Source organism: Papio anubis, chromosome 20 (assembly GCF_008728515.1).
Source record: "Papio anubis isolate 15944 chromosome 20, Panubis1.0, whole genome shotgun sequence".
NCBI classification, from domain to species: Eukaryota; Metazoa; Chordata; class Mammalia; order Primates; family Cercopithecidae; genus Papio; species Papio anubis.
The window spans coordinates 39,306,572-39,317,755 of NC_044995.1; the positions used below are offsets into that span (position 1 = coordinate 39,306,572).

At 55.1% G+C, this 11,184-nt stretch overlaps 1 protein-coding gene across 2 annotated transcripts; it reads right to left on the minus strand.

The window, feature by feature from the left end:
* Positions 1–1,271: 1,271 nt before the first annotated feature.
* BEST2 (bestrophin 2) lies at positions 1,272–10,729 on the minus strand. 2 transcript variants are annotated; one of them, XM_009193608.4, is made up of 11 exons: positions 9,618–10,729; positions 8,585–8,759; positions 7,669–7,871; positions 6,646–6,740; positions 5,215–5,448; positions 4,852–5,123; positions 4,555–4,632; positions 4,244–4,396; positions 4,076–4,156; positions 3,747–3,901; positions 1,272–2,079 (listed from the first exon to the last, which is right to left on the minus strand). In XM_009193608.4, exons 3-11 carry the CDS (start codon positions 7,818–7,820, stop codon positions 1,653–1,655), a joined length of 1,647 nt encoding a protein of 548 aa, XP_009191872.1. In that variant the 5' UTR covers positions 7,821–7,871; positions 8,585–8,759; positions 9,618–10,729; the 3' UTR covers positions 1,272–1,652. The 2 variants fall into 2 exon arrangements, with proteins under 2 accessions (XP_009191872.1, XP_003915040.1); XM_003914991.4 differs by having other exon boundaries at positions 4,969–5,123; positions 9,618–10,728.
* Positions 10,730–11,184: the final 455 nt, after the last annotated feature.

Consider the following 11,184-nt stretch of genomic DNA (forward strand, 5'->3'; position numbering starts at 1 on the left):
TCCTTTTCTTTCTTTTCTATTTTAGATGGGGTTTCACTCCGTAGCCGCCCAGGCTTGAGCGCAGTGGCACAATCTCACTGCAACCTCTGTCTCTCAGGTTCAAGCGATTCTCCTGCCTCAGCCTCTGACTAGCTGAGATTACTGGTGCCCACCACCTCGCTTGGCTAATTTTTGTTTTTAGTAGAGACGGGCTTTTACCATGTTGGCCAGGCCTGTCTTGAGCTCCTGACCTCAAATGATCCACCTACCTCTGCCTCCCAGCTTAGATTACAGGCATGAGCCCCGCCATGTCAGGCCTTTTTTTTTTTTTTTTGAGACAGGGTCTCACTGTGTTGCCCAGGCTGGAGTGCAGTGGCGTGATCATAGCTCACGGCCTTGGCTGGACTTTTATATTCAGGACTCATCAGGAGTCCGTGTGATTAAATTAGTAAAACCTGAAGCCCAGAGGGCCTGAGAATGCTGTGGCTTGAGGGAAGAAGAACCCATGATCCTGGGACAGTGGCTGCCTCATTAATGAGTAATGCCAGGGCACTGATGTGGGTATTTCAGACAGCAGAGTTTAGGAAGAAGTAAGCAGGGCACCATCATAAAACCTGGAAGAGGTGAAACCCTGTCTCTGCTAAAAATACAAAAAATTAGCCAGGTGTGGTGGTGTGCACCTGTAATCCCAGTTACTCGGGAGGCTGAGGCACGAGACTCCCTTGAACCAGGGAGGTGGAGGTTGCACTGACCCAAGATCGTGCCACTGCACTCCAGCCTGGGTAATGAAGTGAGACTCTGTCTCAAAGAAAAAAACAACCAAACCTGGAATAAGCTGGGCATGGTGGTTGTGGTGGAGGAGGAGGAGGAAGAGGAGAAGGAGAAGGAAGAAGAAGAAATCTGTGGCCGGGCTTGATGGCTCACACCTGTAATCCCAGCACTTTGGGAGGCAGAAGCAGGTGGATCACCTGACGTCAAGAGTTCAAGACCAGCCTGGCCAACATGGTGAAACCCCCTCTCTACTAAAAATACAAAAAAATAGCTGGGCGTGGTGGTGCGTGCCTGTAATCCCAGATACTTGGGAGGCCGAGGCAGGAGAATTGCTTGGGCCCTGGAGGCAGAGGTTGCATGAGCAGAGATCACACCATTGCACTCCAGGCTGGGTGACAGAGGGAGACTCCATCTCAAAAATAAATAAATAAATAAATAAATAAATAAGAAACCTGCAAGAACTCCCACATTTTACTTAGGACAATGGATAATGCCTGGCAGGAGAAATCAGACTAGCAACGTTTGAATAAAAACAACTAGCAATTTATTGAGCACCTACTGTATACCAAATGCTTTAATGCCATTCTTCCATCCTCATGACAACTCGATGAGATAGTCAGTCACATCTTCACTTGAAGGAAAGAATTCAGGCAGGACATTGATGAAGACCTCTCAGGCAGTGGGGGTTGGGAAGTAGAGATGGTGGTACGAGCGGGCTGGTCCAAGAGTCTGGAAGAACTCTCACCCCTAGCACAGCGCCAAACCCAGGCAGGCAGCGAGAGCTGGTCAAAAGTGTAGGTGGACTTTACAAAGGCACACGAGGCTTATGCAGACCGGGACACCTGCCTGTGTGCCGTGCAGGGACCTGGTTCCCTGTCCTTAGGCGGCTGGGCTCTAAGATCTTAGGCCAGATTCTCCTCCTCCTCGCCAATAGGGCTGGGCAGCCAGGGTGGCGCCGGACCCCGGGATCCAGGCATGGTCACGATGCTGAAGGGCTCGACAGGCCCAGGGATGAGGGCAACCGGTTCAGGACCCGCAGGGGGCGGAGGCTCAGGCTCCGGCAGGCCAGGATCGAGCAGCGGGTCCCCGCAGCTGCACTCCGGGGCCGCGCCTTCGGGGACAACCGCGCATGAGCAGCTGGCCCCGGTAGACGCCTCCGACACCCAGCTGTTCTTGCGGAGTAGAAAGGACAGGCGCCGGCCCAGGGGGCCTCCCGCGGCCATGACCGCGCCCGCCGGCAGGAGGCGCTGCAGGAAGTCGCCGGGCGCCTCTCCCATCGGCCCATCCAAGCCGTCCAGCCGCTGGAACTGCATGTCTTCTTTGGCCAGCCTGCGGGACCAACATTGGGCCAGCGCTGCGGCCTCGCTTCTTGTTGACAGAGCGGGGTCCCAGGCATTTCCCCGACTCCACCCACCTTTTTGTCCCACTTATCCCCAAAGACCTTTTCCCCAAAGAATTTAGCTCCTAAACCCAGAGCCTGGCCTCACCCTCTGTTGCCACTTCAACTTGGATCTCAAACCTCAGTTGTGGCTCAGCCCCATTTCCTTTTAAATTTTAATTTAATTTAATTTAATTTTTTTTTTAGATGGAGTCTCGCTCTGTTGCCCAGGCTGGAGTGCAGTGGCGCAATCTCAGCTCACCACAACCTTCGCCTCCCGGGCTCCTGCCTCAGCCTCCCGAGTACCTGAGACCACAGGCGCATGCCACCACACCGGCTAATTTTTGTATTTTTAGTAGAGACGGGGTTTCACTATGTTGGCCAGGCTAGTCTTGAACTCCTGACTTCGTGATCCGCCCACCTTGGCCTCCCAAAATGCTGGGATTACAGGTGTGAGCCACTGTACCTGGCCTATTTTTATTTTTTATTTTTTATTTTTTTTTGAGACAGAGTCTCGCTCTGCTGCCCAGGCTGGAGTGCAGTGGCCGGATCTCAGCTCACTGCAAGCTCCGCCTCCCGGGTTCACGCCATTCTCCTGCCTCAGCCTCCCGAGTAGTTGGGACTACAGGCGCCCGCCACCGCGCCCGGCTAGTTTTTTGTATTTTTAGTAGAGATGGGGTTTCACCGTGTTAGCCAGGATGGTCTCGATCTCCTGACCTCGTGATCCGCCCGTCTCGGCCTCCCAAAGTGCTGGGATTACAGGCTTGAGCCACCGCGCCCGGCCCCTATTTTTATTTTTTGAAATGGCGTTTTACTCTTTTTGCCCAGGCTAGAGAGCAATGGTATAATTTCGGCTCACTGCAACCTCTGCCTCCTGGGTTCAAGTGATTTTCCTGCCTCAGCCTCCCGAGTAGCTGAGATTACAGGCGTGAGTCACCAAGCCCAGCCAGTTTTGTATTTTTAGTAAAGACAGGGTTTCACTATGTTGGCCAGGCTGGTCTCAAACTCCTGACCTCACGTGATCCACCTGCCTTGGCCTCCCAAAGTGCTGGGATTGAAGGCATTAGCCACCACGCCTGGCCTTTATTTTTATTTTTTTAGAGACGGGCTCTCGCTCTGTTGCCCAGGCTGGAGTGCAGTGGTGTCATTATGGCTCACTGTAGCCTTGAACTCCAGGACTCAAGCGATCCTCCCACCTCAGCCTCCTGAATAACTGGGACTACAGACACGCACCACCATGCTTGGCTAATTTTTTATTTTTAGTAGAGACAGGGGTCTCACTATGTTGCCCAGGCTGGGCTGAACTCCTGGGCTTGCTCAAAGGATCCTCCCACCTCAGCCTCCCAAAGTACTGGGATTATAGGCATGAGCCACTGCTCCTGGCCTCAGCCCTCATCTCCTTTGGAATCACCTCTGACCTGTCTGATCCTCACTGACCTCAGCCCTTAGCTCTGTCCCCAGTCAGTGGCCTGGTCTCAGACCTTGACCTTGTCCCCTGACTCCTATCTTAGCTTCTTCCCTTATCACAGTCCTGAGACTTTCAATCTTATCCCCATCTCTAGCATTGAGTCCCCTTAACCTTTTCAAGCCATAAGCCCTGCCCACCCAACTGGCTCACGTGATGTCGAAGGTGGAGCCCTGGAAGGAAGGTTGCCGCAGCTGAAAGACAGTAGCTGCTGTGTAGGGGGCACGAGCCTCCGCCGCATCCCAGTACAAGTCCTTCTCCAGCACAGCCAGGTCATCATACATCTCGTCCACTGCCAGCATGGACACCTACGGGTGCAAACACACAGGGTAAGGTGGGAGCAGGGCAACCCGCTAGGACCACAGAGGGAAGTATGGTTTGGGGCGAGACCCGGCAAGACTTGGCAGGGGTGGGACCAGAACCCTGTTGGGCACTCCAGGATGGTCGCCACCTGGAAGTCTCACCTGGAACCTGAGTCTTACCTGGAAGTTTCGATCGATCAGAAAGTTGGTCTCAAAGTCATCGTCGTCCTCTCCGAAGGGGTTGATGAGCTGCTCAGCTACCTGAGAGGAGAGGGAGGAGTTAGGTGGAAACTTGGGAACCCCATGTCTGCCCCACCCACGAAATTCCAGGCTGGATCACCCACCTACCTTGAGCCAGCCGGCATAGAAGAAGAACTGCAAGAGGGTGAAGATGGGCACACACAGGTCTAGGTCATGGTCTTTGTAACCCTGAGCCGGGTCCAGGAACTGGCGACCAATGAGGCAAGCCAGGAAGTAGCTGTACAGTGCGATGGTCACCACCTGGGCAGGGCGGGGCAGGGCTCAAGGGGGTCATTGAAGGCCAAGGCTAGGATTGGGCATCATTATGATGGGGGTCTTAGCTAGTTCTCAGTTTCCCCTTGGAAACCATGCATCAGGGCCACTGACACCGAATATAAACAGAGGCACGATGAGGTTACCTGCGTGTAGACGAGGGGTACGCTAATCCAGTCATAGTGAAAGAGCATTCCACATTTGCCCCGAAACACATTCAGCTCCTGGGGGTGGATACAGGTCATGAGGAGGCCTGAATGGTGAGCTCACACAGGGATATTAAGTGTGGGTACCTGGGATGGAGGTGGGTGGGAATTGGGAGTGCACTTTGGGGGTTTCAGGGAGGGCATTTGGTGGTGAGTGTGCACCTGGATGTGGGACCATGCACCCAGGGGTTGTCCCTCAAGGGCGTTGGAATCTGCCCCATGGAGGTAAGTGTGCACCTGGTTAGGGTGTTTGAAATCGGTCTCGTGGGGGATGCATGGCGGGCCGCCGTTGACACAGCTCCAGGGGTACAATTTCCCTGGTATTCTATATGAATGACCTCCTGGTGGGCCCACCTCGAGCAGCAGCTTAAGGGCGCTGTTGTCGCGGATGCGGCCCTCGCGCCGCGCCTGCGCCGCCAGGTTGGAGAACCAGACGCAGGGGACCCAGTACTTGTTGTAGGACGAGTTCAGGTTTTCGAACTTCTTGCGCTCCTCGCGGGTCATAAACCCTGGAGGAAAGAGGTCAGAGATAGCTAGCCCCTTGCCCCCCTCCACCGGGTCCTTGCCCGGTCTCTGCCCTGCCTCTGGCTGAGTACTCACCAGCCTCCACCACGTGGTCTATGGTGGGAAAGCGCTTGAACACCGCGGTGCTGACAGAGCGCAGGATGAGCACGGCCGAGAGCCCTGCGTAGCGCATGAGTGTGCGCCGGTAGAGGCGGCCGCGGTCGTCGCGTCCGTGCACGGTGCCCGCCACCACGCACATGAGCGCGTCGGGCAGCGGCATGCATAGGTACTGGCTCCACCAGCGGTTCACCACCAGCGTCACATAGAAGCCTGCGGGAGAGCGGAATGGGGGCTCAGTGGGGACACCAGGGCCAGAGGTTTGGGGGCCCAGGTTGTGGGAGAAGGGACAACATAAGGTCTGCATCAGGGAAACCCAAGCATGCTGGCCAACCTCACTATGCTTGGGCTGGGAAGTTGGGGGTCCAGCCCTGAGGTCAGAAAGGCCAGTTGCCGGGCGCGGTGGCTCACGCCTGTAATCCCAGCTCCTTGGGAGGCCGAGGAGGGCGTATCACAAGGTCAGGAGTTCGAGACCAGCCTGGCCAGCATGGTGAAACTCCGTCTTTACTAAAAATACAAAAATTAGCCGGGTATGGTGGTGCACCTGTAGTCTCAGCTATTCGGGAGGCTGAGGCAGGAGAATCACTTGAACCCGGGAGGTAGAGGTTGCAGTGAGCTGAGATCGCACCATTGCACTCCAGCCTGGGCAACAGAGCGAGACTCCGTCTCAAAAAAAAAAAAAAAAAAAAAAGAAGGCAGAAAGGCAGAGCAGCCCTTTAGGTCACTGGCTACTTGGGAGTCACCTCAGATGTGACACTGGGATCCCAGTATGGGGACAGAGGCACAGAGCCGATGTTAGGGGCATGTGGGCAGACTGTCGCTTGTTGTGAATGCATGGGGAGCTAAAACAAGGGGAGAGGGGTCTGGTTTGTGGGGGTGTACATCAGGGACACCTGGTCAAGCTTGTTGCAATAGCCATACCCAGCTCCTGAACCAGGAACTTCTGAAGGGGTTGGGGACAGGGTCTACATCAGGGAGCCTTGGGCAGGCTTGGGTCACATGTGGTTCCTGGGGGGCCAGGACTTGTCAGACAAATGCCCCCAGGCTGGAATCAAGAGGATGAAGTCCTATAGGGTCCCTGGAGGGTTAGGGGTTTGTCCCCACTAGTAACACAACAGACACCGGTGAGAATCCCCAGGGTGACCAGGAATAAGCCCTGTGGGCGAGATGGAGCTCTCTTGGGGGCACCTCAGGAGGCACTGTGACCCCAGGTGACACCCCAGGTCTCAGAGTGTAGGGTTACATCTGGCATCTTCATCATATGGATCCAAAAATGGGGGGGGGGTACTGTGGGGGTTGGATTTGAGGCAGGAGTCTCAGAGGGGCAGGAATGGGGGCTCCTCAAAAGGCATGAAGGGATATGGGTTTCTCAGGGACATGGGAACAGGGGATTTGGGGGTTGGACCGCACCAAGCACGAAGGAGACAGGGATGAGGCTGGCATACTGGTCACAGTAAATGACAAGCTTCTCGAAGTAGCGCTTCTGCCCTTCGGTCAGCACAAAGCTGCGGGATAGAGATGAGGGGTCACAGGTCACAGGGTGACTCCATCCCCAGCTTCAGATCTCTCTTGCTGTGCCCCTCACCCTGGCTTCTTTTATAATAGCTGCCCCCGGCTGGGTGCTGTGGGTCACACCTGTAATTCCAGCACTTTGGGAGGCCGAGGCAGGAGGATCACTTGAGGTCAGAAGTTTGAGACCAGCCTGGCCAACATGGTGAAACCCCGTCTCTACCAAAAGTACAAAAAAAATTAGCCAGGCGTGGTGGCTGGCACCCGTAATCCTAGCTACTGGGGAGGCTGGGGCAGGAGAATCGCTTGAACCTGGGAGGTGGAGGTGGCAGTGAGACGAGCTTATGCCACTGCACTCCAGCCTGGGTGACAGAGTGAGACTCCATCTCAATTTTAAAAAATTTATATGTATATATATAATATATAAAAATTATATATTATATTATATTGTATATTATATATAGTATATATTATACATATAGATATATACCAGCTGGGCGCGGTGGCTCACGCCTGTAATCCCAGCACTTTGGGAGGCTGAGGCGGGCGGATCACAAGGTCAGGAGATCGAGACCACGGTGAAACCCCGTCTCTACTAAAAATACAAAAAATTAGCTGGGCGTGGTGGCGGGCGCCTGTAGTCCCAGCTACTCAGGAGGCTGAGGCAGGAGAATGGCGTGAACCTGGGAGGCGGAGCTTGCAGTCAGCCGAGATCGCACCACTGCACTCCAGCCTGGGCAACAGAGCGAGACTCCGTCTCAAAAAAAACAACAAAAAAAACCAATATAGATATATACCTATATATGTATGTATTATATATGTGTATATATATGTGTGTGTATATATGTGTGTATATATCTATATAATATATATATAATAGCTGCCCCCCTCCTCTAGCACATGAGCACCCCGGGGCAGCCTCACCGGTAGGCAGCACTCAGCGCCATGTAGAACCCGAGGAAGCAGAGCAGCTCTCGCCACAGGAGTTTGTAGATGCTCCCACGCCACAGCAGCAGCAGGTGGGAGAAGCCACCGAAGCGGGCATTCGCCACTCGGGCTGTGTAGGTGACGGTCATTGTGGCACCCGGCAGGTGTGGCCAAGGGAGAGGGGGTGGCCCGGGTGGGGGCTGCGGGTGGGGGTGAAGAGGTGCGGGGATAACTGAGCACAGGGATTCCACCCATGTTCCGGCCAGCCACCCCTTCAGTCCTGACCCTTGCCTGAGTTGCCTTCTCCTCCCAGCTTTACTCAGTCTAGTCCAGCCCCCAGTGCCACTCCCTGAGTGGCAGGGAGTGTGTGTCTCAGGCTGTCCCCTTCCCTAGACTCCTGGCCCCAGGCGCTGGTACCTGCCGTCCCCCACCACCAAGACCCTTGAGTCCCTGCAGTCAGCCCCTGAGTCACCCTTTCCCCGATCCCTTTCACTTAGAGGCCACCTGTAGCATTCCCCACTCCGCGAGTCCCCAGCGCCTGAGTTTCTAGGTTCTCAAGGCTCCACCTCCCCCAAATTCTCTCCCTCAGCCCCTATTTCTGTCTCCCCCTTTTCCACTTCCCCAGCTCCAAGTCTTGACCCATTCCACTCCCTGCACTCCCTCTGAAGCCCTGTCCCTAAGCCTCCGGGTCCCCTAGCCCCCCTGCCCCAGCCTGTCCACCTTCCGCTTAATGGCCCTGGCTCCCCCTACTCCCTTTTCCTCCCGGATCCTCCTTGACCTTTCCTCTCTCCATTCCCCTCCAGCCTTCCAAGCCCTCCACTCCCCACCCCGGGAGGACTCCGGATGCATTCCTGCCCGCAGGTTCCCTATTCCCTCAGGGCCCCCTATTTCCCCAAGCCTGGGCTCATCTCACCTGTGTTGAAGGTGGCCGGTGCAGGGACCCACAGGGACAGGGATGGAATGGGCGGGTGGCTTTGGCGTTGGGTGGGGCTGGGGAGTGGGTGTGCCCCCCTTTCCTGGTTCTCCTCCCTCGGCTGGGCTGCAGCTTCAGAACTTTGTTTGGAGTCCCACAAGTTTGTTACCTGGCACTGGGGGAGAAATCCGCCTTGTCCTCCTTTGCCCCTCCCTATTCCCCTCCCAGTCACTCAGTGGCAGGTCGTAAGGATCTGGAACCCAGAGGCTGGGGGAGGAAGCAGGGATGGTGGACACACACACACTGCTCAGTGAGGCTGGGTCACTCCACAGTCACCTGTAATCACAGTGTCACAGAGATGCACGCAGAAACACACATCATAATTCCAGACACAAATCCAGCTGCTCTTAAGACAGCCTCAGCCAGGCACAATGGCTCACGCTTGTAATTTTAGCACTTTGGGAGGCTTAGGTGGGAGGATCACTTGAGCCACGAGTTCAAGACCAGCCTGGGCAACATAGTGAGATCCCCATCTCTATTGAAAAAACGAAAAGACAGTCTCACATAACTATGGTGACTCAGAGGGGCAGTACACACTGTCACAGAACCTTCCAGAGTTACACAAGGTACACCTACCTCAACCCCCCTGCCCCCATCATGCATATATAAGGCAGGTGGACCCTGACATACTAGGCTCTCCCCTCTCACACACACAGTGCTACCAACGGTCTGGATTCCCTCATGATCATACCGTGTAACAAAGACACCCACACAACCAGCCAAGCACAGACCCCACCCAGACCTCAGAATGCCTTCACACACACAGTGATACACCACTGCAAGGAGGTTTTATTCCTGATCTCCTCTGTGCAAAGATACACCCATGATCACACACCAAATGAAAAACCCTTTCCTCAGTGTGGTGGCACACAACCCCAGGCTCAGAGAGGGGCCTGAGGTTCACCAATCTTGCAAAGACACACACAACAGCCACCCCTAGGGTACCCTAGCTATCACCGCTGTTGAAACTCACCACCATTTGCACACCAATATGTGAAGGCAACCCCCTTTCCAACGCTTCCTCCCGGCGGCATGCCCATACCCACACACACAGGTCTCAGATACTCTCAGCGTTGACACGGACACACAAGCTTAGGGACACAAAACCTTGTCCTGCGTTTGGCATGGATTCTGGGCAGATGTTCATTCTTCACAGACACACCTGTAAAGGGGACACTCCCAGGCTGTTACAAACAGTACCCACTCCCCCTCCATTGTCCAGCTTGGAGGACATTAACACACAGATTGGTGTGGGAGGGGCAGACGCTTGGGGGTAAAACCCTGGGATGGGCATCCTAGAGTGCTCAGGAGCCCCTCGTGCATTCTGCATAGCCCCGCCCGAGGTTCCAAGCCTGGCAGGCTGGGACACCGTGTTCCCAGACTGGCAGATGTTCACCCTGCCCGGGGTAATTAGGAACCCGCCTGGGCTGGCCACCCTGTGACCCATGCCTTCGCTGTCCAGCTGCCGGACAGCCCATAAATGGGGGCGAGGGGGCAGCTGGGGCGGTGTCGTCAGCTGCGGAACCTGGCAAGGCGGTGGCAGGCTCGGTGCTGACGAGCTCAGTTCTCGACCAGCAGCCCCCACTCCCTAGGAAGTGTCCTTGCACTCACTGAAGCCGGCTCCTCCTTTTCATCCTCCCTCCCCCAGCTCACCCGCATCCCCACACACTTCCGACTGCTGAATTCCCGCAGGGGCTGGGGGCAGGCTTCCTGGGCTAGTTGATACGCTTACTAATTGTGACAAAGAAAAATAACAAACATTTCTTGGGATTTCCTGTCTGGTGCTGGTATAAATGCCTTGTGCGTTTCATCTCATGGAATCCTTACAGGCATGCTAAGTTGGTCAGCTTACTATCCAAGTAGGGAAACTGAGGCTCCGATGTCACATCTCATCTTGTTCGTAGCACAGCTGGGATTTGGATCCTGGCAGTTTGGTGCGGAACCGGCTGTACCATCGTGTTTGTTTACACATGCCATCCCGACAGGCCCACACCTGTTTGTGCACACCCCAGGGAGCTGGAGTGACAAGTCTAGGCTCCTGGTGGGGTTCCCCTTATACACACACCGTGGCACACCCAGGCTCTGGGTGTGCACGGTCTGAACACTTTTTTTTTTTTTTTTTTTTTTTGAGATGGAGTCTCGCTCTGTCGCCCAGACTGGAGTGCAGTGGCCGGATCTCAGCTCACTGCAAGCTCCGCCTCCCGGGTTTACGCCATTCTCCTGCCTCAGCCTCCCGAGTAGCTGGGACTACAGGCGCCCGCCACCTCGCCCGGCTAGTTTTTTTTTTTGTATTTTTAGTAGAGACGGGGTTTCACCGTATTAGCCAGGATGGTCTCGATCTCCTGACCTCGTGATCCACCCGTCTCGGCCTCCCAAAGTGCTGGGATTACAGGCTTGAGCCACCGCGCCCGGCCCACTTTTTTTTTTTTGAGACAGAGTCTCACTCTGTTGCCCAGGCCGGAGTGCAATGGTGCAATCTTGGCTCAGTGCAACTTCCGCCTCCCAGGTTCAACTGATTCTCTTGCCTCAGCCTCCCAAGT

Bases quoted from the DNA above. Each gene is read 5' to 3' on its own strand.
- BEST2 (XM_009193608.4), bottom strand. From the start codon at position 7,820: ATGACCGTCACCTACACAGCCCGAGTGGCGAATGCCCGCTTCGGTGGC. The intron at 4,157-4,243 runs GTAGGTGGGTGA...CTCTCCTCTCAG, and splicing joins TCTATGCCGGCTGGCTCAAG to GTAGCTGAGCAGCTCATCAA. The intron at 3,902-4,075 runs GTAAGACTCAGG...TTGCACCCGTAG, and splicing joins TGATCGATCGAAACTTCCAG to GTGTCCATGCTGGCAGTGGA.